Genomic DNA, 27,963 nt, shown 5'->3' with positions numbered 1-27,963 from the left:
TTCCTGTTTTGTACTCCATCTTAGGCACCACACTGCAAGTTAAGCTGTGGCATTATCAGAGATACTCTCCTCTACATGATCTTTCACTGGAGTCTCTTCTACTGGCTAACCCCACAGCCCTGGCAACCACTGCCTCGCCACAAACCAAAGTTGCTTCAAAGATTCAACCTGTGCATTGAACACCCATCAGCTTATAATGATCACTGCACACACACACAGTCACTTCGTATGCGATGTCTGATGCCTAGCTTTGCAAAATGCTTCCAGCTGCTTCAAGTAAGAAAGGCCTTAAATAAACCATAACCCTGATCCCAACAATTAGTTTGCCCAAAGGCAGTGAAATTGGTCTATGGCCTGCCTTTCCTCCAGTTCAGTTGGCCAAGGTATATGGAGCTTTTATTGCCCAACTGAGAATTGGCTCCCAAGCCTCTTAATCTGTTTGTTTCCTTCCTTATGAGGGATTGACGGGCACTGGAAAGCCACTGGGTCAGACACACAGAACAACTGCTACAGCATTATCATCCAGGAGAATGCTTCATGGACCTGAGCTGGAGATCAACACCCAGTTTGGTGTGGGGAGCTCAGGAAAGTTGTAAGACATGAGACTAATGAGATGAATAGTATTTTCTATAGCAGTATTTCTCAACCGGTGTATGTGTCCCCTTGGGGTACACCAAGGTCTTCCAGGGGGGTACATCAACTCACCTAGATATTTGCCTAGTTTTACAACAGACTACATAAAAAGCACTAGCAAAGTCAGTTCAATCTAAAAGTTCATTCAGATGATGACTTCTTTCTACTGCTTCATACACTTTAATATATGCCACAATATTTCTATTCAAATTCATTTATTTGATAATTAGAAGGTAGAAAGTCAGCAAGTTGTCAATAGTAGTCTTCAAAAACAGTTATAAGTACCTCCAAACTTCTCTTGCATACCCTTCAGTGTACATGTACCTCTGGTTGAGAAACTTGGTCCTAAGGTAATCTGAGGTCTCAAAAGAAGTGCCATTCAACCTTTCCAGATTTCTGTGCCCTTTTCAGGAGTCAGATTTGTTTTGCATACCACCAACTTGCGCCTCACTTAAAAAAAACCACTTACTTACTTACAAAAACGTACAAAACTATCACGTTCAGCTATGACTTTCTACCATCTTATTATCAAATAAATGGATTGGAATAGAACTATTGTACTTGCATTTCAGCATAAGCCTGATGAAGCAGTAGAAACAAGTCATTGTGTGAATGAACTTTTAGCTTGTACTGACTTACTAGTGTTTTTATGCATCCTGTTGTAAAACTAGGTAAATATCTAGAGACGTTCACCTGGGAAGATCTCAGTGTACCCCCAAGAGGACACGTACCCCTAGTTGAAAAACACTGTTTTAGCACACCTGGAGGCTGGGAGAGAAGGCAGTTTCAGTGGTAGACCTTTGAGTGGAATTTGCCTTTTTAAGCTAAATGCACGATAGCAGTGCCTTTCTGAGGGTTCACAGACTGTGTCTAAGATTCCAAAGGGATCCACATTTCCATTACAAATATTTTAGGGGTCCGCAAAGGAAAAAGAGGTTGAAACTCACTGCCCTGTAGCACTGGTGAGCTGAAGTCTGAAGAGCTGTGGATTTAGGGGTGATTGCAATGGAGCTGGTGTCATGGACAGCAGCTGGTTTGCGCATCAATGTAGCTCTTGGCTACAGAGGTAAAAATAAGAGACAGTTCTTCCGTGAGGAATAATGCCAGCAGGGAATGTTGCAGATTACCATTGTGATCTCAGTCATGCGGAAGATTGTTTATCCCAACCCAGTTGGCTTCACTGCCTCTTTCTTCTGCATTTTAAGAATTTCTGGCCACTTCGAATATCTTTGAGGCCCTGTAAATTTTGTGAGCACCACTAACTCTTGTACCCTCCCTGCAGGACTATAGGGTGAACATCTTCTTGCGGCAGCAGTGGAATGACCCACGGCTGGCATACAATGAGTACCCTGATGACTCCCTGGATTTGGACCCCTCTATGTTGGACTCCATCTGGAAGCCTGACTTGTTCTTCGCCAATGAGAAGGGGGCCCATTTTCACGAGATCACCACAGACAACAAACTTTTGCGTATCTCCAGAAATGGCAACGTCCTCTACAGTATCAGGTCAGACAGCTAAACAGACAGTTTGTGGTGGGAGAGGGGGATTCTGATGGAACTAAGGGCCTAAGCAGGCTTGAGGCTGGGCTGAGAAGCTGGCAAATAAATAGAGCACTAAGGGTAGAATGGAAACTGCTGAGCTCCAGGGGTTCAAATCCCAGCAGACTGACTTGGTTCTAGCCTTACAGTTCTGAGGTAAAATCCAAGATGGCAGCCCTGCCATGGCAAGGGGGCAGCAGCAGACACTGGTGTTTCACTCTTTACCTCAGGTCTGGTAGTCAAGTTTCATTTTACAATCACACGACACTAGCAAAATGGCGAGGATAGGCCTTCCGCTGGAGAACATAAGAAGTTCTCAACTGTATGCCATAGGCCTTCCATCCCTAACATAAGAATGGCCATCCTGGGGCAGACCAAAGGTCCATCTAGCCCAGCATCCTGTCGACAGTGGCCAGTGCCAGATGCCCCAGAAGAATGAACAGAACAGATAGTCATTGAATGATCTCTCCCCTGTCACCCATTTCCCGCTTCCGACAAATGGAAGCTAGAGGCCCCATTCCTACCGAAAAAGGAGATTCTCTATTAGGCCAAGAAATGTGCTTTTTGAAGAAGGGGATGGTTCAGTCCTCACTGCTGCTACAAGCCACACAGCTGTGATCTGCAGCGGTAATGTTCCTAAAAAGCCACAGATTCATTACACTCTTTTGCTATAAACCAAACGTGGTTTTGAATGTCAAAGAAACCTTGGAAACCCCAGCTCTCCAGGTCTGGAGGGAAGAGGAAATTAAGAGGTCACACTGAAGGAATTGCCAAGGATTTGTACAGAGTATAAAACTGATCTTGCTGGCAGTGCCTGCTCCTACATGGACTAGCATTACCCTGGGTTCTACCTCCTTGGAGTGAAGCTCTGTAACCATCTCCAAGTTACAGCTATTTCACATGTAAGGTTGCAAATGAATTGTACGTTCACAACCACAAAAAAACGGTAACCAGCTATACTCAAAACTGGTCCTATTTTAGGTACGCTCATAGATAGACACACACTAATTTCTACTACAGACACATCTAGTGCTCATACAGCAAACCCTTGATTTAATGGAACCCAAATTAATGGACTTTGGAAATAACAGACGCTGTCCGCCAATCCCCTCCCCCTGCCAAATAAATGCCAGTGACTCACCAGAGCCACCGGAGTAGCCACCACCATTGGAGCTGCCAGGACCAGAGGAGCTGCGGGAGCAGCTAGGGCTGCCAGGGCTGAAGGACTGCTGGAGTAGGAGGTGGAAGGAGACAGGCTGGTGTGCAGCTCCTCTCCCAGTAATTGGGAGATGGAGGTGTGAGGGGAAGAATGGGGCAGGAGGGGGGGGAGGGAAGAGGGGGCAGAGGACAGGAGTGAGTGATGGGCTGGGAAGGTTAGTGCATCATCATACAGAATAACCTTTCGAATATAATGGAGTTTTGGCATTAACAGAAACCCCCTGACCCCCTTTGGTCCATTAAATCAAAGATTTCCCGTGTGACGTGAAGCTTAGCGGCGTATTGCCAGCATTGTTCAGTCACAACATTAAATTAACATGGCGTTTGTCTCCTGAGGTGGATTCTATTTTAAGGACAACACTACCCTTAGTCTGCGGGGGTGGGGGTTGATAGTTCCATCCTTTCTACAGCGCCAGCGACAATCAGCCCAGTTTTCACAAAGCAGCCCCCTAACCTGAGCACATAAATCCAACGTTTACACGTATACAGAGCCTTTTAGGTGCACACCTGCCCCATATGCACTTCTGACGCTGCCTAAACACATGCCACTGAGATGTTCACATCTGAAGAGCAGGCGTGGCGTACTTAAAAAAGAACATTCCAGTGACCCATGAACAAGCCAGCATGTGAACTGCCTGCTTTGGCACAGGAGAACTGCACACATATGCTTGCTGGAGCAGTAGTCATCTGAAAACTAAGAGTAATGAAATTCCTAAGGGGAAAGCAACCAAACAGGGCAACCTAGCAGAACACTGGAGCTTCAAGGCCTACTCGTATTAATAAGGTCCCTTTAAAAAGCAAGTGAATAAAATCATTTTTCTTTAGGTGTATGTAGTCAGATATCTATCTAAAAGTTATAGGCACCCTGACAATTAAAATAACTACATTCTAATATTCCTTGCAGCTAGGATTGCCGGATGTTTGGAGAACTTACATGGGACAGGCACCCCCAGTCACAGGAATCCTGGCGGGGGGTGGAGGGGACCCTGCAGCCCCATGTCTGGGAGCCACCTGGGGCAGCTTGCCCCTCCGGCAGTCCCAGCTGCAAGAACCCCAGCCAGGGTGGGGAATTTCCCTGACAAGTCCTGCATTCCCCGTTTATATAAAAATGTCTGGTGGGAAATTTTTTTGCATAAATGCAGGATGTGGGACTTGTCAGAAAAATTCAGGACTGTCCCACACATTGTGTGATGTCTGGCAACCCTACCTGCAGTGTTAAAGAGAAAGGCGTTTAGGCAGGAATAGCTATGAATAATGCTAAGTGATTCTATTTTAAAGTACAGGTAGAACCTCTCTAATCTGGCACTCTCTTGTCCAGCAACATCTGTAATCTGGTGTGATTTTTAGTTAGCCGGACAACCACTTATCATGGGTGAGGCCAAGTTTCCCACACTCCCATAAAGTTTGTTTACAGCCACCAGTCCTGGCTCCCAGTGTTCTGTGCTGTTATTTAGCTGTAATTTACCCCTCAATGTCTCTGAGAGCCCAGTAAGCAGTGGCAGTGTTGGTAATGTGCTGGACAATATTGACCTCCCGTGGTCCAGCAAGTTCTCTTGTTTGGCCCCAGTCAGGTCCTGAGGACTAGAGAGGTTCATCCCATGTAACAGTTGCTACTGAGATAGGACACACACAGCGTTTGGAAGCTCTGAAGCAGACAGTCTGTTGGAAATGAATGGGGAACACACAGGGCAGCTGCAGTGGCGGGCAAAGAAAACACTTCTTGGTATGGCATGGTCCCCCCATAATCACAGAGGGCTCAATCCCCTTGGTCTATACCAAAGCTGAGATTAGTGCTTTGAGAAACAAGGTTGCATTTGGGGTGCAGAGGGAAATCAGATAAGACAAGGGAAGTGGAGAAAAGCTGCTCACTTAATAGTCAAACTAGGATGGTGAGGAGGCTTCTGCAATGTAGTTCCTACCTATTGTTAGAGCTGCTCCTTGGGACAGAGGAGGGGATAGAATCACAGAACACTAGAACTGGAAGGGACCTCACGAGGTCATTGAGTCCCATTCCCTGCCCTCACAAGCACCATCTGGATCATCCCTGTTAGATAATTATCAAACCTGTTCTTAAATATCTCCAGTGATGGAGAGTCCACAACCACCCTACGCAATTTAGTCCAGTACTTAACCACCCTGGATGGGGCTGGGAAGGGAAAGCAATATGATAGGTGTTCCTAGATAATCCTTCCTTCCCCAGTTCAAGCACTTCAATTAGCCCACATTTAAATTAAATATGAGCCAGATTCTGCAGTCCTCAGATTTCTGCTACTCCCTTCACAATCCCTGGGATCGGGTCTACACTGGGAGGTAAAATTGATTTTAGATGTGCAAAGACTTGCATAGCTGCAGTCGAGGTATCTAAAATTGATTTTTGCCACCATCTACACAGCAGGAGGTTGAAGGGAGAAACTCTCCCATTGGCTTCCCTTACTCCTCATGACTTCCAGGAATCCCAGGGTCAACGGTGGCACCACCAGCGTTCATCTGAGCGCATCCCTCCTCAGCATGATAAAATCGACCCCCAGAAGACCGACCGCCAGTGTATTGACCTTCCCTACTTACCTTGTAGACCTACAATATCCAGCCCTCATTTTGTTGTCTCGGCTAGGGGTTTGCTACCCTTGTGGATGACCACTGATTGCTGAATGAAAGCAAACTCCTGCCACAGATAAGCCCATGGCTGAGTGGGACCATTTTCCTCTGACACTGCGCTGAAACCAAGTGAAGTTACTAACTTGCATGGTTTGGAAGCCTAGAAGCTCCAAACCAGGCCCAGGTCAGCTACACAACTTGGTCACTGCAGCAAGAAACCTAGTGTGAGTGAAGAGTTTATACTGAAAATCCCTGAACAGTGATCCCTATAGACTGAGAGTTTGGATGGATGCCCAGGAGAGATTCAGGTGCTGCCCAGCTGGCAGCATGTGTTTATCGGTGGTGCACATCCACACATGCCTTGGGGCACATAGCAAAACTTATTCCACCAACGGAAGGAAAACATTAGAGGGAACACTGTCTCTCGCCTTCCATAGCTTTGGATATCACCTGGCTTCCTAACCTCTTTGTTTCATTCTCTTATGCAGTTTTCATTCAGGAGTGCTGGGAGAACAAGCTGGGGGTTAGTTTTCTTCAAGAGAACCTCACAGATTACTCCTCGGGGTCATTCACATGCCACAGGAAGCCAGAATACTTCAGTGGAACTGTAATACGTGCACTGATTCACCTGTGAAGGACATCCACTCACCCCCTCTCCCTTTTTATTTAAAAACGCAATCCATTTAAAATCAAGCCATTTAATTAAAAATGCCAGTGGAAACAGAAGCCAAAACACATCCCAAAGACATTTTACCTTCTCCGTATTGTGGATTTGTGTTACATTATGAATGCCATGTCACTCAACCCTCACATTACAATCCCAAAAGGCAGGCAACAGTGGCATCCCATTATACTACCTCATGTTTCTGGTGGCAGTGTGGTGCTGTTGAATGGGAAATGAACAGGCAAGGGTGCTGTAAGGCAGAAAACTGCTATCCAAAACGGGGGATGGGTTCAGAATAGAAAGCAGCTACCAAAGAGCAAGCCAAAGCAGTAATCAAAACCGCCCAGCATGCAGGCAGAGTTTGGAGACCTTCACAGACCAGATGCATTAGTGTTGCATGCTGATGGGTAAGTGACATGTTTGAGGCCTCATTGTGGTCCCTCTGGTGGGGCTGGGAGGAGTTCCACAGGTGGACTGCTGAGTCGCTCAGAGCTGGAGTTATTCTGTAAGATGGTGGGATGACTCAGCAGACCCTGGCCTGCTGACAGTGGTGGAGGGGAGGGCAAAGGGGGCAGTTGCCCTAGGACCCGGCATTTCAAAGGGGCCCAGGACTCCAGCCGCTGCAGCTATTACTTTGGTGGCAGTGGCAGATGGAGCTCCAGGCCCACTTGAAGTGCCTCAACAGTGCTGCTCCACGTGGTTCTGGGTGGGGAGGGCCAGCACCGTGGTCTGGGCGGTACTAAGAGCTGACTGCTCTAGGCCACGCTCCTTCTGCCCTTGGCCCTGCCCCTTGTGGGAGCTCAGAGACAGGCCCCTCTCCCAACTTGCCCCAGGGCCTGTGGTGGCTGTCAGCCCCCTGAGCAGAAGAAACACAAGGAATAGCCAATCAAGGTTGGTACCCCTGCTTTCTTTTTGCCAGAACAAGGAAAAATATGTTAACACAACACAAATAAGTCCATCCCCAATCAGTTCAGTCTTACAACTCCTGGGTGCAGCAACCAACTTTCTCAGTAGTATCCTGTCACACCAATGTGCCTTCCAAACAAATACTCCTACAAACAAGGACAATCTGAACCAGCATCAACCCTGCATTCCCTGGAAACCAGGCTTTGCTCTGGCATAAGGTCTGACCTTGCTGACTGGTTGAGGAATAACACTGAGGTCTGCAACTGTTCCCCCCAGGCCTCCTCCCCCAGCAGGATGTTTTAATAGGCAGCAGGTTTAGTAGTAGGCATCCTTCAGTCTATGTAGACTATAGATCGTGCCCTTCATAGTTCCATTTGGGATCATCATTTGCAGCATCAACTGTGACTGTGAAGGCCCACATGACAGTGACAGTCCTTGCTGCATCTGTTGCATGTGTAATGGGTGTCTGGCAGGTCCTTACTGTGCTTTCTGTGGGCTCGCTTCTCCTCTGCTAGCTGTCTGATCCTCATCTCACCCTTCTGAAGGTCCTTGTGTAGTTCCTGCCTCTATCTGCTGCAATCGTCTGCCAGCTCCTTCCAGCTGTCTGGCTGAATGTCTACCTCCCTGACACCCCTCTTGCAAACATCTTTGTAGCACAACTGGGGGCGTCTGGGAGGTCTTTTGCCACAGGCTAGCTCACCATACAGGATGTCTTTTGGGATGCTTCCATCATTCATCCTGTGGACGTGGCCAAGCCAGCGGAGCCGACGCTGCCTGAGGAGGGTGTGCATGGTTGGGATTCCAGCTTGCTCAAGGATGGTGGTGTTGGACACTCTGTCCTTCCATGATATTCCAAGGAAGCGCCTGAAGCAGCGCAAGTGGAAGACGTTCCGCCTCTTTTCCTGGTGGGCGTACAGGGTCCAAAACTCGCTGCCATAAAGGAGGGTGCTGAGGATGCAGGCTCTGTAGACTTGCATTTTGGTGTGGGTGTACAACTTGATGTTATTCCACACTCTCTTGCTGAGTCTGGACAGAGTTGTGGCTGCTTTTCTGATCCTCCTATTTAGCTCAGTCTCCAATGACAGGGTGTCAGTGATGGTAGACTCGAGGCGAACGAACTCGTGGACGACCTCTAACGTATAGTTGTCAATGCTGATTGATGGAGGTTCAGCAACGTCCTGACCCAGTACGTTTGTCTTCTTTAGGCTGATGGAAAGCCCGAAGTCCTTGTATGCTTTGGAGAACTGATCCAGCAGTTTCTGAAGCTGGTCTTCTGTGTGTGACACTACAGCAGCGTCATCTGCGAACAGCATATCTCTGATGAGGACTTCCCGGACCTTAGATTTAGCTTTCAGCCTTGCAAGATTAAACAGTTTCCCATCAGCTCTTGTGTGCAAAAAGATGCCCTCTGTTGAAGATCCAAAGGCATGCTTCAGGAGGAGTGCGAAGAAGATCCCGAACAATGTCGGAGCAAGGACGCTTCCTTGTTTGATGCCGCTCCTGATGCTGAAAACGTCCAATAATGTGCCATCATATTGGATGGTTCCTCTCATATCTTCGTGGAAAGACTGGATCATCTTGAGTAACGGTGGTGGACAGCCTATCTTGTGGAGCAGTTTGAACAGTCCATCCCTGCTGACCAAGTCAAAGGCCTTGGTCAGGTCGATGAAGGCAATATAGAGTGGCTTCCTCTGCTCCCTGCGTTTCTCCTGCAGCTGCCTCAGAGAGAAGACCATGTCAATGGTAGATCTCTCTGCGCGGAATCCGCACTGTGATTCGGATACACCCTCTCAGCAATCTTCTGGAGTCTGCCGAGGATGATGCAAGCGAACAGTTTACCAGTGATGCTTAGGAAGGAGATTCCACGGTAATTGTTGCAGTCGCTTCTGTCTCCTTTGTTCTTATACAAGGTTACAATGTTAGGGTTGCACATATCATGTGGAACCTCTCCCTCTCTCCAGCACAGGCACAGAAGCTCATGTAGGGGTTCCAGGAGGGTGTCTGTGGTACACTTGATTACTTCTGGTGGTATACCATCCTGGCCTGGAGCCTTTCCTACTGCAATGCTGTCGATGGCTTTCTTCAGTTCATCTGCAGTTGGTTCCTGATCCAGTTTGTCCATTACTGGTAGGAGCTCGACGGGATTGAGGACTGTATCAACCACAATGTTCTTGCGTGAGTACAGCTTGGAGTAGTGCTCGACCCAGCGCTCCATCTGTGTGGCTTTGTCAATGATGACTTCACTAGATTTGGATTTCAGAGGTGCCATCTTGTTCTGGGTGGGTCCTAATGCCTTCTTGATGCCCTCGTACATTCCCCTGAGATTACCAGAGTCAGCACTGGTCTGGATGCTGCTGCATAGCTCGAGCCAGTAGTTGTTGGCACAGCGCCTGGCTGTCTGCTGTACTGTTTTTCTGGCTGCTCTGAGTGCTTGCAGGGTACTCTGGCTCGGTGAGCGTTTGTGCTCCAGGAGTGTAGTCCGCGTCTTTTTGATGGCTGGAATTATCTCTTCGGAGTTAGCTTTGAACCAGTCATTTGTGTTTCTAGCTCTTCTTCCAAACATCGACAAGGCCGTGTTGTAAATTGTATGCCTCAGATGCTGCCATCTGGATGTCACATCGGCACCCCCAGGGCTGCTGCGCAGATTCTCCTCGAGGGTCTCTGAACTTTTTGGATCTCTCTGAGTTTGCTGTCTTTCTGGCATCAATGCGGGGCCTTCCAGTCGGTTTAGAGTGGTACAGCTTCTTGGGTCTCACCTTGAGTTTGGAGCAAACTAGCGAGTGAGCTGTATCGCAGTCGGCACTATGATAGCTGTATGTCATAAGGACGTTTTTGAGGTTATCACGTCCAGTGATGACCACATCTAGTTGATGCCAGTGTTTCAAGCGTGGGTCTCTCCATGACACTCTGTGCTGTGGCTTGGTTTGGAAAAATGTGTTTGTGATGGACAGATTGTGGCATGTGCAACGTTCAAGAAGAAGCTGCCCGTTTTCATTCATTTTTCCCACACCAAAGTGGCCTAAGCAGGAAGGCCATGCGTCACGATCGGCTCCAACCCTTGCGTTGAAGTCACCCAAAATGTACAGTTGTTCATGAGCAGATATTTGCGCTATGGCAGCACTAAGCATGTCATAGAACTTGTATTGTACTTCTGGTGTGGCGTACAGGGTTGGAGCGTAAGCACTGATCAGGTGGACAGGACCGGCGCAAGTTTGAAGTATGACCTGAAGGAGTCTTTCTGATCCGCCCATGACTAATTCCACCATTTGTAGAAGGGTGTTTCTGATGGCAAAGCCAACACCATGCTCCCTGGTGTTGTCAGATGCCACCAGTGTGGTGCTCTGCTCTCTCCAATGTATCACTCGGCTGCGTGCGTGTGTTCCCTCTGTGTGCTGCCCCAGCTCTGCAGATTGCTGACACAGCAGACCCGAGGAGAACCCCCAATGACCACAGAGTCTAGTAAGGTGCAAAGGCACGTCGGCTAGGTTTATTGCCGTATTGGACACAATAGTAGTTCCCTGTAGACTCCTCAGTCTAAGTCAGTGCATACTACAAATATGCACCCACGGTCAATGGACTCAGCTCAGTCAGTGGCGGGACTTTCCACTGCCCCCTCGGCCGGACCCAGACCACATCCCAGAAGTACATTCTTATGCACAGGTACAAACAATTTACACATAATGCCTGACGTATTGAGGTACAACCCTTCTAGGTGCCGCCTCTCACCTTGTACATGTTGGTTTGAACAAAACAACTCTATCCATCATATTATCCTTTTGCCCCTGTCATTGGGATGTATTGGCCTATTCTTTCTTATCTGTGGAATGTTCTGGGGTAGGACTTTCTGGTACCATGTAGCTACTTCAATATGCTAGGTAGATATGTTTATGCACCAGCAACTCTCTTCTTGCCAACTTCTGTGAGTAATGCATTCCTTTAGCTCACAGCTGCACTTTGCTTTCTGTTAGCAAAGTCTTGACCATTACTTCGGTTCAGGCCTAAGGCCTCATACTGGGCCTGTACTTACTACACCTGGGTTCTTCTTGGGCTTTACCCTGCCAGAAAAAGGTGTAGTCCTTTTCCTTTAGAGATCCCGAATCTGCGAGTCGCGTCTGTTCCAGAGCAGCAGTGTCAACTTGGAGCCTCTTAATTCCTCTTTGATGACAACGGTCTTTCGGGTGTCGCTGATGTCCTGAAGATCTTCAGTAAAACCTGTCAGCATGGTCCACACATTCCAGCAAGCAAGCTTAAAACTTTGATGGTTTCCTTTTCTTGTTGATTTTCTTATTGGTTTGCCTGGTGCTTAAATTTCAGTCACTTGTCAGGTTTGGGAACCTTAAGCCTCACGCACCCAGTGAGGCAGGTGAACTGTGGCAGGACAATACCCTACTGGCTGGGGGCTGCCCAGCTTGAGGTGGGCGGTGCCTCTCCAGTGAGCTGCGATGATCTCTCCCACCATCGAAGGCAACCCCTGGCGCTCGTTCTCTACGCCAATCAAGCAAGAGCTTATAACCGGTATCTGTTAGCTCCTGTGTTGGTTGAACGCTGTTAAGCAATGCTGTAGTACCTCTCCAGGCGTGAGCCTGGGCAATTTTTTTTTTTTGGGACCCTGGGCTGCCCAGATGCCAGTGTCCCCCTCTCGGCTTTACTGATATAGTCCAAAGGAGAGGATAACCTCTACGTCTGGTACCAGCTCAGCTGCAGTAGTTGCCGGGTCAATGCCAGAAGTTGGCACAGAACCGCCTTAGGACTCCCCTCCAGATTTTCTGTCATGGTTTACTCCATTAGCCTTGCTCCTTCCCAGGATAACCCACAAGGCAGTGGGGCATGGAGAATGTGGGTAACGATTGCACTACCTCTTGCACGTTCTTCACACAACGTACAGTCAACCTGTGGAACTCCTGGCCAAAAGATGTTGTGAAGGTCAAGACTATGACAGGGTTAAAAAATAATAGAAGTAGAGACATTCATGGAGGATAGGTCTAAAATGGTTATTATCCAGGAAGGACAGGGTCTGAAAACCATGCTCTGAAGTGTTCCTAGCCTCTGGTTCTTGGAAGCTGTGAGTGGGCAATGGATCATTTGATGATTGCCTGTTCTGTTCATTTGCGCTGGGGAGCCTGCCATTGAGCACTGTTGGAACTCAGGATACCAGGCTTGATGAGCCTTTGGCCTGATCCAGTGCGGCCAGCCTTATGAGCATGAACCATAAGGCAGAGAAACATGCTGGTGCACCATGGGACATGGAGTCCAACCAGTAGGCACTGGTTATAGGAGAGAATGGGGCACGAGGGACCTGAAACTACAATTCTAGGGAGGCACTGCAAAGTCTCAGGAAGACATAAAAAGCGACACTGTCAAAATCAACCCAAAATATTTTGCTTCAATTTTCCCAACAGAAAATTTCGCTGAGATCTATCATTTCCCCCTCCCCCAAAGAGAACAATATGGACAAAGCTGCTCTTTCCAACAGGAAAATGTTTTGTCTGACATTTTCCAGCTAGTACTAGACGAGGCTTAGCCAACCCACAGCTCTCTGAGCCACTAAATACCACTCCTCCTAGGAGCTGAACACCGGGAGTGCTGTCCGCTGCTCTAGCCATGTGCCCCTGTGCTTGGTTAGAGAAGCGTGTGGTGGCAGCTGCAACTGTGGCTCTGGTTAGTTGCTGGCATCAAATTGGAGTGTGGGGGGACTGGGGATGCCTGGTTATTGTGGAGGTGCACAGAGCTGGGTTAGAGCAGGGGACTGGGGGTGCCTGGCTCTGGGGGAAGGGTGGGGAGGGGAATTGTGTTAGAACAAGGAGGCTGGAGGTGCCTGGCTCTGGGGGAAGGGAGGGAAGGGGAATTGTGTTAGAACAGGGAGGCTGAACGTGCCTGGCTCTGGGGCGGGGAGGGCATCGAGCCATGTTAAAATATTTATTTTTATTTATCTATCTAGATATTTATGGTTAGATAGAGACAGACAGACAAGACCTGTGGCTGTTTGTACTGTCTCCATGACTCTTAGTCTCTAACTGGTTGGCTACCCCTGCATTGCTTTCCTGTTTGGTGGATCCCTTAAATCAGGCTGGTCCAGATGGTTCTGAAGAGCCTGGGGCATGACAAATATTGATGCAGCAAGACAGTTTTGAGTAGGATTCTTCTGCTCTATGCAACCCAAGAAGTGGCATTGTCACTGCAGGTTACTTGCAAAAGGCGGGCCTGTGATTTCATTCCCAGCTAAGTGCTCCATATTTCTGATGCACTGCAGCATCACAGTTGACATTACATTTAAGGAGATGCAAATAATCCAGGCCATGCTGTCAAACTGGTCGGGATGGCATTGCCCAGGTACCTGACTGGCTTATCTGTGCACAACAGGGGGCACTCAAACAGTTCGGGTGTAATGCAACTCCTTGTCAGTGTTCAAAATGAGTCTGGAATTCCCTTGTCTGTCTTTTTGTCCCAGGATTACACTCACCCTGGCTTGCCCCATGGATCTGAAGAACTTCCCCATGGACGTGCAGACGTGCATCATGCAACTGGAGAGCTGTGAGTCCGGAGGGGTTTCCCCTCCAGAGATAACCACCATATTCCTTCTGTGCCTTGGCAATTCTCTGCTGGTTCTGACTATGATAGACAAAACAAGGTAAAAGCCAGGATGGACAGCACAGCCTGGCATGTGTTTGTCTCCAGGCTCCTCTCCTCACTCTCTTTTCCCTGCCCAGCACTAGGTTCTGCCAAACACTACTGAAGCCTCTGGTGAAGGCAAAGGCCATTTGCAGCTGCTCTTAAATCTGGGATCAGAGGCCAGATCTGGGATCCACATGCCTCCCCTCCATGCATCTTTCACCCTAGAGCCCAGATGTTGCACTAATGTGAGCCTGTCTGTCACCATAATCCCTGATATCCTGCTTGTTTTGCCAGTATCATTTTCATCTCTGCTGCTAGTGCTCACTCAGGGAACGCTCTCTGCTCTCTGTGAAATGACCTGACAAATCTTCGCTTGAGCCAGGTTCAAGCAGTAGCTGTACTGTAACTTAACTACAATGTGATGTTCCTGAAAAATCCTACTGTCAGCAAAATGATGTTAAGCAAATCCCATTTCCCAATAAGAATTAATGCAATGGGGGGGAGGGGTCAAGTTCCAGGGAATTTCTTTTCCAGACAAAAGACAGTATGTACATGTCTCAGAGGGGTAGCTGTGTTAGTCTGTATTTGCAGAAACAATGAGTCTGGAACACTGGGTGGACAGAGCAGCATGAAACAAATAACATTTTAACGGTGCATTGCATGACTTTAAACGAGTATGTTCTCTAATGGATCAGCAAACGAAGAACAAAGCAATGCTAACAGGGATGATTTTAAGTGAGGTGTTACTGTACTCCTCAATGGGGAGCTCTTGGTTCCCTCCCTTTGTATTGTACTCTTGCTTTGCAGGATTGACGTGAAGGTTCTCCAAGCTGCAAGTAAGGCTTTTCACCCCTTACAATGTGTGCCTGCACCTACAGGAAGCCCTATGAGCTTCCTTAATTAAAAGGAAAGAAAGCCAATGATTAGCTTAATGCAGCAGAAGAGCCTGGGGCTGACAAGCTAAGTGGCTAAAAGACTAGCCCAAGCCAGCAATCTGACCTGCTGTACAGGAATCCACTGTAACCAATAACGTGTGACATTATAACCATCACTGCCCCCCTACAACACGTATATCAGCTTTCATCACCAGGTATGCCTTAGCAAAAACATTATGCAATCCAGTGGAGAGCCCTGCAATCCAGCCTGTCCTGGGAGATTCAATCTAACTTCCTGCATTACTGCAAGACTCCTCTCCTTTCTCCATAACCACACCCCGCTGGCATCCAGCTCAGATTGGTTTCTTGCTCATGTGTCCTGTGCATTCCCTCCTGTCTGTAGTTGGCTACACAATGAATGATCTGATATTTGAATGGCAAGAGAAAGGAGCAGTGCAGGTTGCTGAAGGATTAACCTTGCCTCAGTTTATCCTGAAGGAAGAAAAAGATTTGCGATACTGCACCAAGCATTACAACACAGGTCAGTAACAGGGCCTCACCACCAGTCACCCATCCTCAGTACCATTCACCTCTAGTCTGCAAGTTCCTCGCAGTAGGGATGTGGTCCCTATATATTTGCCACACATCATCTGTGGCATTGCACAACAATTATGTGCTTGGGAACAAATTGTCTGAAGGCTTACTGAAGATACAGGTTGAACTTCTCTAGTTTGGCACCCTTGGGAGGTCAACATTGTTGAGCAGCATTACCAACACTTCCACTGCTACTGGGCTCTTAGAAGGTATATTGGAGCTAAATAACAGCACAGAACACTGAAATCCAGGATGGGTGGCTGGAAACAAACTTTATGGAACCACGGGAAACTTGGCCACACCCATAAGTGGTCATCTGGCTCACTAAAATCATGCCAGATAATGGATGTTGCCAGACCAGTGAGTGCTGGTTTAGAGAGGTTCAACCTGTATAATTTTCACTCAGATGTATTTCTAGGAAGAAGCTAACAAGCCTTATGTTTTCTGTGTACCCTTCTTGTACCCAGCAGAGATTTCTACATCTGCTGGGGTATTTAATGCATGCTGTCTCCCCAAGCTCCTTTCTAGGCTGTGTCTAGTGCAGCCATTGACAGGAAACTTCAGCCTACAGGGCTATTTCTCTGGTACCATTCATTAGCAGAACTTCACTTTCATTTAGTTAAAAAAACGGTTAGAGGGGAGTCTCGTCATGTAATCGTGCTGATGTTATTAATGCATGTGCCAGCACTCACAGGCCCCCTGAAGGGATGATGTAAGAGGGCAGTGACCCAGTGATTCAGAAGGGTGCAGGGCTCTGGCTGCTGCCACCACTAGTGCAGGTGCAGCGGTGGACAGAGCCCTGTGCTCTTTAAATTGCTGCACGAGCCCTGGGTAGCATGCTCTGGGCAGTGCAGAAAGACTGGCAGGGCAAAACTAACCCCCAGCCCCGCCCCTTCTGTCTGAAGCCCTGCCCCTTCTGGGATTGTGGAGCCAGGGTCTCCCCCTTGCCCAGAAGCTCTCAATTCTGTCGCCACCCCACCTTGAGCACCAGTGATCCTCAGCAATGCCCTACTACATTCCCCCTCTGCAGGAAGCCATTGTTCAATGAGGTTGGATGCTTTGAGATTATCACGCTCCAGTCAGTAACCCTCTAATTTAACTTACATTATTCTTAGGCAAGTTCACCTGCATAGAAGCACGTTTCCACCTGGAGCGACAGATGGGCTACTATCTGATCCAGATGTACATTCCCAGCCTTCTGATTGTCATTCTGTCTTGGATCTCCTTCTGGATCAACATGGACGCTGCGCCGGCCCGGGTTGGCTTGGGCATCACCACTGTGCTCACTATGACCACCCAGAGCTCTGGTTCCCGAGCATCACTGCCCAAGGTGTGGAGCCCCCCGGCCCTTGGAAGAAACTCCTTCAAACCAGTGTATTGCACAATTAGGCTTAGAGCTTCTAATATGTCCAGAAATCCAATCCACAAACTTGCAGGAGGGCTTTTCACTCCCTGTGTGTGCTCCCCATTCTGTGGGTGACCCAGAGCCAGTCCGGCCTTCAACACAAGTTGAAGCTGAGCTGCACTGAGTTACACTAGCAATAACTCTCCAGTTGAGGGCAGCATTCTAAGCCAGAGACATGCGTTCTGCAACCAGACCCCAAGTGCCGCAAAATGCTTAATCTGCATGGTATCTTAATCCATAGACTCACTGTATCTCCAACGTTCAATACTAATGCTCAGACCAGCTCACTAAGCTACAGTCACAGAATCACAGCACTGTGGGGCTGGAAGGGACCTCATAGGTCATCCAGTCCAGCTCTCTGGACAGAGGTGGGGACCAAGACAATTTATACCATCCCTGAAGAATGTTTGTCCAATCTGTCCTGAAAAGCCTCCAAAGATGGGATTCCAGTGCCTAACTAATGCTATAATTAGAAAGCTTTTCCTGATAGCTAACCTAAATCTATTTTTATAGAATCATAGAATACTAGGACTGGAAGGAACCTTGAGAGGTCATCGAGTCCAGCCCCCTGCCCTCATGGCAGGACCAAGTACTGTCTAGTCCATCCCTGACAGACATTTATCTAACCTGTTCTTAAATATCTCCAGAGATGGAGATTCCACAATCTCCCTAGGCAATTTATTCCAGTGTTTGACCACCCTGACAGTTAGGAACTTCTTCCTAATGTCCAACCTAAACCTCCCTTGCTGCAGTTTAAGTCCACATGCTATCCTTGTTCTTGTTCTATCCTCAGAGGCCAAAAAGAACAAGTTTTCTCCCTCCTCCTTATGACACCCTTTTAGATACCTGAAAACCACTATCATGTCCCCACTTGATCTTCTTTTTTCCAAACTAAACAAGCCCAGTTCTTTCAGCCTTTCTTCATAGGTCATGTTCTCTAGATTCTTGTTGCTCTTTTCTGGACCCTTTCCAATTTCTCCACATCTTTTGCTGAAGATTAAGCCCATTCATTCAATGGACATGGAGAACAATTGAAATTCAAGTTTCTTCCTGTTCCATATGTGCTCTCTTTCTCCTATACAACCCTTAGTGTTTATATTTTGGAGAACTTCACATGAGGGATTGCTTTCAAACGGGAACAAGGATTAACATCAGGGTGCTGGATCACATTCCCGCACTTGGTAAAAGAGGTTTTAATATCTACGAGCGTGTGCTGAGTATGTCATGGTTGCCTTGATTGTTTCATCATCACTTTCCCAAGAGTTTGGAGGAATAGCAAGAAAAATGGCGGGCCCAGGAACAAGGTTTCACATTCTCCTTCTCTAACCCACAGGTGTCCTACGTTAAGGCCATAGACATCTGGATGGCTGTGTGCTTGCTGTTTGTGTTCTCAGCTCTTCTGGAGTATGCCGCTGTCAATTTTGTGTCCCGGCAGCACAAGGAGCTGCTCAGATTCAGAAGGAAGAGGAGGCACCATAAGGTAATGCACAAATCCTGCAGAACACAGCTGGACCAAGGAGTTTCCACCCTTTAGAACCCCCAAGGGTCACTCACATGGCCAGCTGGAGCTAGCATGTGGAACTTGATGAAGTCCTTTCTATAGGGTGAGACAGTAAGAGGGGCAAGTGTCAGAACACACGGACAGCTCAGCTGCTTCTGGGTTCTCCTCCAACACTCAGCTTTCCCCCTGGGTGTACCAAATTCCTTTATATTTTTATGATGCCTGTTCAGAGATTTGTGGATGAAAAGACAGTTTTCCCAACAATGACTTCCACAGAGATTGGGAATGCTGCTTATTTTCACATTTGGCATGGGGGTAGAGGGGTTCTATATGGGAAAAGCATAACCTAGTGAGGCAGTTCACCATAGCCTGGAGGTAAGTGACACATTCCTTGTATCTGCCACCTTACTATGTTCCAAAGCATCTGCTGCTTGCATTTTCTGTGATGCTTCTCTCTAAAATAGCCTTTTAAAAAAACCCCTCAAAATGTCCTTAGCTCAGCTTCATGCATGTTGCCCATGATTGAAACCCACCAAAGCATGCATGCATTGGGTAGAAATCTGCAGTCTGCACATGGACATTGGTAGCATCAGTGATGCTACACCACAGAATGAACTAGACAGAGAGCCATAAAAGTAGATATAATTAGAGGTGGAGGAATATCAATAGTTATCTCAGGCTGGTTCTAGCTGCAGAGATAAATAGATGCTAAAGAAGCTGAGCTCAATAAGCAGATGACAGTCATCTCCTACATAGCAGGTGTCTGGCTTCTCTTGAGAGAGAACATCTCAACAGTAGGTTATAAGGTCCTAGGGAGGAAGTGAGTATTTGCAGAGAAAATTGATTACAGGTGCGCAAATGAAAGAGACAAAAATCAAGCCAGCTCTCACCTCTGTGACTCGGCCCAGTGTATGTCAGTGTCGAGAACAATGTGGACTGTAATAATTGATTGCTTGACTCACTATGGCCATTAATAAGCAAGCAATGCCCATCAAAGCCAGCTCTCACATTATGGGTGAGCATCAATCTCTCCCCAGATCGGTGTATTCATGTAACCTGTAGGATTTCATGGTGATGAACTTCACAAGTGCATGAGAAAAGCATAGTGGCTATTGTGCCATTGGTGACCCATCTCATTCAAGAAATATGTCAAAGAACTTTACATGCATCATCCCTAGCAGTCAGCATAACAGTGTTCACCTTCTCTTTTCCATATGAACTTTCTGGGAAGGGCAGCTGTTTCCATGCCCCAGGACTGCTGTAAGGGTTGGTGCCTAGTGGTTTATTATTGGTTGGTTGGTAACTCCATTCCATAACACATGCTAATCCCTAGTTTGGAAACAGCTGGGATTTTGCACAGTTATAGGCCTGCTAGGAAAAAGTAAGGCAAATCTGCCTTTCTACCACTTTCCATCTCCACTGGGCTGGGGGATGATTTGGCTCAGGGCTGCTCTAATTTGTTTTGCCTGGAACAAGCTCCCTAGGGGCCACTCAGGCAGGCCAGTATCTGCAGAGTGCATCATTTTCTGCAACCACCCACTCAGCACTCACTGTACAGCCCCCACCAGGGAGGAGGACAGCATGGCAGTCAGCTGACTGTAGGAGGTTGACATCACCCAGGGATTCCCCTCTACAAAGGGAATTCCCAGCTGCATGTTAGGGCTTTCCCACTCTGCTAAGTGGAAGGAGTGGAGACCATCACTCAGGGATTCCCCTCTAAGAGGCCCTTGTAAAAGTGCCCTCAATTATACTGAAAGAAAAGATGGGTGAGGTGATGGCTTTCATTGGACCAACTTCTGCTGGTGGTGGACAAGCTGTTGAGCTACACAGAGCTCTTCTTCAGGTGCAGCTTTGTGTAGGTTGCTTCTTACCAAAGACATGACCTCACCAACTTTGTCTCTCTCATTCCCTGGGATTCACAAGGCTGCACCACCACTGTCAACTTAATTAGCAAGGATGACCCACTGAGCAGCAGTGGATTTTTAGCACCGCACCTAAATCACTGGCTTAGACCAACAGAGTTAATTTATTACTAAGAATCATCCCCAGATAATCAAACCATAAAGAAATTGGACTGCTAGCTGCACAATGGTTCCACGCATGCCAGAGAAATTTCCCCAGCTGCAAGAGGCAGCATGAGCTAGTGGATAAAATGTCAGGAGACCTGGGCTCTGCTCACAGCTCTGTAACTTCTAGACAAGCAGTTTCCCTCCCTGTGGTTCTATTGCACCATCTGCAGAAAGAGGTGAAAATACTTGGTCCCTTTTGTAAAGCATTTTCAGATCTCTGGATGAAAAATGCCGAATAAATGCACAAAGACAACCGTTCTATGGGCCATGGAAACCAGCGGCAGAACTCCCATTAACTCTGTGCGTCATCTGGCCATGTCATTTAGACAAAACAGGCACATTCCAGTTCTGAGAGCGAGAACTGCCTGCATAATATGCCTGAGCTGCAGCCATCCAATATGAAAGCCTGATGGTGCTTTTACCTCCTAGACCAGATTCAAGCATCCCTTGCTACTGAGCCCTGCCACTGCAATGCAGCTCACTTTACCGTCCTCTGCACAAACTAATAATAAGAACTCCAGTTAAATCATTTTAAAATATCCATTTGCCAGAGATATTCAGCCAAACACGAGGCTGCTCTGCATCATCTGCACCCTGCATCTTCTCACTACAACTTTAATTGGAACCAAGCATAAGAGAAAACCACTCCCAGTAAGCGAGGGTGGCACGCTCATTAAAACTCACAGGTGATTGCATATATTCAGATCACCTTGTACAGCTGCTGGAGAATATGACTGCTCTATCCCGGCGTCCCAGAATGTTCTCATCTCTCGCGTCTTAGCACTGACAACGTCAGGCTGAATGAAATGTGTTTAAAAAGGGCAGCACTGAAGCAGCAATTAGATGGGCTGATGGGGACTGCAGCCTGTCAAAATTTGCCAGCCCCCTTACTTCCCCTTCAGATCCCTGTGCCCCTCACAGGAGGACAACATACTTCAAGGTGCTTCAATGATGTACGAACATAGGGGACTCTAGACACACAGGCTATATTCTATTCATGTTGACTTTCATTTTACTTAGTGGCAGACCTAACTTGGCTAGACTTCCCCCGCTGTAAGGGCACTTGCCCACCAAAAATTTCTCTCCAAATTTCATTTGTACCCCTCAAGTCAGAATACATGCAGATGCTTGCACAAGTGTGTGAGGCTCAACTAGTCCTATAAAGCTGTTCGCCGTACAAGGAGAGGGAAGACGTAAGTCTGCAGAGTCCTTGCACAGGAGCTAAAAGGCAAAATTCACCGCACAAAGGGTTGAATATCTAGTCCATTACATATAAAATTAATGAGTAAACAGTCTAAGTTTTCAGTCGTGATGTTCCGTCACGAAAAATGCCTAGTCCATTGTTTTGTACCTGCAGAAAAGCATCTCTGCCTGCAAATCGAGTTGTCAAGCCCTCCTTCTCTAAAGAGTGTGTGCAAATTGGATGGAGGGAGGTTTCTAACTGTGTAAGCAGTCATCTGTGCATTTGCACAAGTGTAAATCAAGGCCAGCAGCAGATAGAGAAGTTGGCTCAATCAATGTATAAAGGACACATTTGTTCCATTACTATTTGCAATTTCACACTTTACATAGGGATGCACTTTGTAAAATTCAGTGAGCGTGTGTGTGTGTGTGTGTGAGGGAGGGAGGGAGAGAATGCAGGTGCTTGCATCAGCCAAATACAGTGAAAACCAAGTCACAAATATCCTTCAAGTATTGGAGGGGTAGCCATGTTAGTCTGGACCTGTTAACAGCAACGAAGGGTCCTGTGGCACCTTATAGACTAACAGAAAAGTTTTGAGAATGAGCTTTCATGAGCACAGACTCACTTCATCAGATGAGCATCTGATGAAGTGAGTCTGTGCTCACGAAAGCTCATGTTCAGAACTTTTCTGTTAGTCTATAAGGTGCCACAGGACCCTTCGCTGCTGTTAAATATCCTTCAGAATTAACAGACTGCTGTTGCTTTCCTCCGAGTTATGGATCCATAGTATTCTTTATTCAGGAGTCAAAAGGTGACAAATGGTTATTCCCACAGGAATTCACAATGTTTCTAGTTCATTATTTGCCAGTTCCAATACCCTTGTTTTTAAATCCCAATCACGGCGCAGAACCAATATCACCACACAAATAAAGAACAGCAAATAGCCAAAGGCAACAACTCATGAACACATAGACCAGAGCCAAACCCCACAAGAGGCTGGGAGAGGGTGCCACCCAGTCCCCGCCCACTCCCAGCTCTGCTCCAGCCCTGCGACCTCAGCCCTTGGCCCCCCGACCTTGGTTCAGCCCTGGTCCCAGCACTGCCCTCAGCCGCTGTCCCACCCCCACCTCAGCCCTTGGCTGAGACTCTCTTCCCAGCCCTAGCCCTACCCCTACCCCCAGCCGTACCTCTACCCCCACTCCGGGGTGGAGACTCAACTCTGAAAAGTTTGCGGCCACTGCCACAGACTGAGCCCCTACTGGTAAATATACACTATGGGCTATGCAACTTTTAAAACTGTGATGACCATGCCTAGTTAGTGCCCACTTCATGGTCTAGGACAGCCTGGTCTCGCAGAGCAGCCCATCATTTGCCTTCGAAGATGGGTTGGAGACTGAACTGACTAATGGCAGCTCGGTCATTTTGGGGGTTGGATTCCGGCTGTTGCCATTCTCATTCTGGGAAAGTCATTGTAGTGAATGAAAACAGCACATTTGTTTGAGCTGGACTTGGAAACATGGTGCTCACACATCAAGAATCAATTCACAGATAATCAAGACTGGCCCATGAAGGATTCATAAGGAGAAAAAAAGTGTTAAAGCTCCAGTGAATGCTGTTCAAAATTGTTTGAGAGAGAGAGAGAGAGAGAGAGAGTCTATATACCTGCCTGATACACCTTTAATGCTGGTGGCAGTCAGGAATCCAAAATGAAGACTGGCTCTGCGTTCTCAGCACCTCTGAAAGTCAGGCACACAGTGCTCCTACTGTGTGCTAATTGTACTGAGATTTCCAATTCACTCCTCACTGAGATGATGTAGCATGGGGCCCACACCTTTAGCTCACCAGGTACCTGATAGCTGCCTCACCTGCAAATCCAACTAGAAGCTTGCTTTGGTACCCTGCCACCTGCTGGCGACAATAGGAGTCAATCGCCCCTCTGCAGCAAAGGAGAACACAAAGGGGCTGGCTCAGAGAAACTCTCTGCATCTACACTACAAGATGAATTTGAATTTAAGGCAGGTAGCGCGATATTACCACGAGATTGTCTTCACTGTAAATACCATTAGATCCATTTTGGGAGCACTAATATTGAGATTACACTATCACCGTTACCTGACGGATGTAGCGTCAAGCTCGAATTCAGAAGTTAAATTAAAGGCCAGTGTGGAAGTGCCACATCTTAAATTCAAATTTATTAGCCTCCAGAGGTGTCCTGTATATATCCCACAATGCCCATCAGTGCTCTGCTCTGGCCGCTCCTCTCCAGATGCACCAAAAGTAGGTAATGGGAAGACCGTGACTTTCAAATGGGGACCCAGAAGCCTGTGGCTGTGGGGTCATCTTTGTATGAGAACATGACAAATGTCTATTTCTTTGCTATTAGCGCTGTGAGCACATCTACCCATTCAAATAGCCCCAGCATAGAGTTCGTGGTTTTGTCTCTACACTTGGTATTTTTTTGCGCTGCCTGGCACTAGCTTCTGCCCCGCTGCACCATGCAGCAACAAGGATATTGTGGGGGTCATTCTTGCATAAGACGCTGAGAAGGTTCTTCTCAGTGGTTTACGTTTGTCCCCCACAGGTGCCACGCAGTCGGGGGTCTTTCCCTTGTTCAGCCACTCACATGAGTAGCCCCCAACCCAATAAAAGGATGTCCCTGCCATTCAGTGCTGACCATGCTGCCAGGAAGCACCATGTCTTAGCCTGCGCACGTTTAGGGCTCTAAGGGTGGGAAAGATACTCCGGGGATTGCTGTCACCAGGAGGAAGTCTCCCCTGGTGGCTAATGTAGTCGGGGGTCCACTTCAGCTACTTCAGCATTCCAAGCGGCTCTGCAGCTGCAGACCACAGCAGCCCCCCCGTCAAACTCCCCCAAAAATATTTCCAGGAGCTTGCTGTCCATGGCAGACACCTGCCCATTTGATATTTAGGTTATAAAATCTTTTTGCTAACAGCTCTGATCTGTCTTCATGTTTTGACCCCCTCAGAAAAATGAGTGGGGTGCCAGTTGAGATTCCTGTTTGCATTTTAAGTTCAGTATATGAAATGTCACTGCCATTACCTGTGTTGGCAATATCTGTGTCGTGAAGGGGAAAGTTGAAAATCTTTTTTCCTAGACATTTCTATCCCCTTTCTTCTAACTTTGAGAATACAGTCCAGGCCCCTGTATTATTGTCAGGGACCACATGCAGTAATGGGAAGGGGGACGCTCAATGGATGGCCAGTTGAGAACACAGCCATTGCACGGAAGCCTCCGAGTGCACCAGAAGGCTAAAGAGTCTCCCCTCAGTAACTCTCTTTTTTGAAAAACTTTCCTGTCTTCTCATTTTTCAAGCTCTTCAGGGATCTTTCACTGCCATCAGCCATGTTGGTAATGTCTGTGTAATGAAGAGGGAAGAAAAATAGAAATTTTTCCTCATTTTTTTATCCTCTTTCTTCTAACTTTGAGAATACAGTCAGGGTCCCTGTATTATTTTCAGGGATCGAGTGCAATCACAGGAGGGGGGACACGTAGTGGCTGGCCGGTTGAGAATTCAGCTACAGAACAAAGACATTTCTGTAAACTTTTTTGCCATCTCTGTGGCCGCCCTACTTGTCCTTCCTTCCAATGGGAAAAATGGATGTTTGCTTACCATGGGAGGAGGATGAGGAAAATGTAGTGTGGGAAGATGGTGTCAAAGACCAGTGAGCATACCCAGAATGTTACGGGGATGAGGGAACTGTAGGCTAGGTTCCCACAATGCACTACTGCAACAGTCAATGTTTGCCAGTTGAGTGCGGGAGCAATAAGGCGACTTTGTGAGGAGCACGTGCAGAGGTGAGGATGGTCAAATTCAAACTTATACATTCCAGAATTACAAAAATTAATATTAAAAAATTAAAATTTATCTCAGAGTGGAGATGCAGCCTCTGACTTGAGAGGCACCAGGTCACGCAGAGGTTAAAAGTGGCCTCAACACAGTGGAAGTCAGTCACTCCTGCTTCTGCTCAAAGCCAGCTGCTGAGGCCTTATCTCTCACACAAATTCAAAGAGCAAAACCCACTTAGGGGCTAACAAACCAGTTTCCCAGTGTCTCCGTAATCTAAATCTGCTGAGTAAACCGATTAGAGTTTGTTTGATACTATAATGGTAGAAATAATAATTCCATGATCTATTAACTTCCTTTTCACTCGGGTCTAATTAGGGTTAATGTTAGGCAGGCCTGGCAGTGCTCAAAAGGGTAGCACATGGGGATTTTAGAGGGCTCTGCTTATAGTTGGACTGTTTCATGGAGGGTTACCCCTGCAACAGCTCTGCCTTGGGCAAATTGCTGCTGCTGTCTCCCAGATTCAGTCCTTCCTTGTGTTGCCTTGCTATTCTTCCACCTCCAGCCCACAGCAATTTGAATCAATACTGGGGGCAGGCAGTAGGAAAGTTTTCTTCCTTTGACTCCTCAGGCTGGGAACAACATGTATAGACTGAGGTAGTTTCTCTGCTCCTCTCAGTGCCAGACATTCAGGAGCTTTGGAGCCTCTGAGAAATCTCTAGTACCACCGCAGAGAGCAATACAGAGTTAGAGAAGGGCCCATTGGGATAGCACGACAGACACTATCCAGGTCTCTTGGCCTTGAGTATCCAGGCATGCTGCAGAGAACATAGCCTGGAGACCAAACAGGAAGGGTGGGCCAGTGGTTACAGTGCAAGCCCAGGACTTGGTGGAGAGGGGTTAATGCTTTGCGCAAGCTGCTGCGTGTCTACATTCCCCATCTGTGATAACTAGGTGTGAGACATTCCAATACTACCACAAGTGAAGCCATATAAATACACACCACCAGGACGAGAAGCAGAGATGTTGGCAAGGGCCAACAGAAGTAACCCAGCTAGGGACCAGGCATAGGTGCAGCCTGTGAGGACATGGGACATCTTGCCAGCTTGCTAAGCTTGTCTGAAAAACAAAAGCTAGGCTTTGTTTGACTTGTGACTCAGATTGGCTAATGCGCGCTTGGCTCTACTTTGTAGTTTCCCAGCTGTCAGAGTGTAATTCACCCATGCTATGCAGCTACATGCCCCAGTGAGGGGCCAGCCATAAAAGACACTCTGCAAAGAAGGAATGATGGGTCAGGAAGAGGGAGGGAGGAACTGGCGCCACATCACTGCACTTTCATAGATTAAACCCCTCAAAAACTCTCGCAGGAACGGCCACATTTGTTCAGAGATTTAGAGCAGCGGTTACTGAGATTTGCAGGCTGATTTGGGATTTTGAGCATGACAGCACTTAATTAGCAGTTTTGTCTAGTGGTTAGTGCGCCACCAGACCTCAAGAGACTTAGATTTCTATTCTTAACTCATTAACTGATTCACTGTATTACCTTAGGGAAGTCATTGTTCTTCTTGGGGCCTCAATTTCCCCACCTGTAACATGGGGGTCAATATCTTCCAATGTAAAGTACTCTGAGATGCTCAGGAAAAAGGACTGATCTGAAAGGATTCATTACAATAAACCCTCCAAACATGCAGCTTCAAGTTGCACATAACTCAGTTTAACGCAAGTTACACGCAGCTTGAAGCTGCTCTGTGGCCCCTTCCCCTTGCCTTCCTCCAGTGGCGTGGCTCTCAGGATGACAGTCGCACCACTGGACGAAGTCAGGGAGAAGCAGCCAAGAAGCTAACCAGCCCACCAGGGCTGGTCAGTTTCCTCGTCCTGCAAGAGGAGGGGAGCTGGGAACTAAGCGGCAGCCTGGCTCCTTCTTCCCCCCAGTTTGCATGAAAATTTGAGTTATGCTGGGGTTGCAAGAACACAATCTCTCCCCGTAACTTTTAGGTTTACTGTAGTGTTATTTAGGTGTTGGCCTGGTTGGCCCAGATTCTTGAGTGAGGAAGTCACCTAGATCTAAGTGTTAGTGCACTACTGAATGCAGGTGAGATGGATGCTTCCTTACATGGGAAGGAGCTGGAACAATGTTGAAATATTTCCTGAGAGAGAATGAATCTGGGCCGTGATGAGGCTCAAGTGACCAGATAAGGAAAGGGAAGGTGGGTCCTTGCTAACTCCACAACACCTGCAGAGATCTTTTCATGGGCGGCCCTTAACACTGCCAAGTCCATGTAACTCCATACGCACTCTCATGCTGCAGCTCTCACTAGCGGAGTTACATGGAGCCCACTCCTTCTGGGCAAGCCAAAAAAGAAG

The 27,963-nt window shown here is 47.5% G+C and overlaps 1 protein-coding gene across 1 annotated transcript in view; it reads left to right on the top strand.

Annotated features, from left to right (window-relative positions):
• The window catches only part of GLRA1 (glycine receptor alpha 1), an 84,266-nt gene that overhangs the window by 55,706 nt on the left and 597 nt on the right, over positions 1 to 27,963 (top strand). The window contains exons 3-8 of the mRNA XM_075009675.1: positions 1,916 to 2,139; positions 14,004 to 14,086; positions 15,446 to 15,583; positions 16,752 to 16,966; positions 18,375 to 18,521; positions 21,793 to 21,808. Coding sequence (XP_074865776.1) covers positions 1,916 to 2,139; positions 14,004 to 14,086; positions 15,446 to 15,583; positions 16,752 to 16,966; positions 18,375 to 18,521; positions 21,793 to 21,808 — 823 coding nt within the window. The remainder of the gene's footprint in view (positions 1 to 1,915; positions 2,140 to 14,003; positions 14,087 to 15,445; positions 15,584 to 16,751; positions 16,967 to 18,374; positions 18,522 to 21,792; positions 21,809 to 27,963) is intronic.

This window comes from Carettochelys insculpta, chromosome 15, assembly GCF_033958435.1.
Source record: "Carettochelys insculpta isolate YL-2023 chromosome 15, ASM3395843v1, whole genome shotgun sequence".
Lineage (NCBI taxonomy): Eukaryota > Metazoa > Chordata > Testudines > Carettochelyidae > Carettochelys > Carettochelys insculpta.
This window is presented reverse-complemented; position numbering and strand designations above follow the sequence as displayed.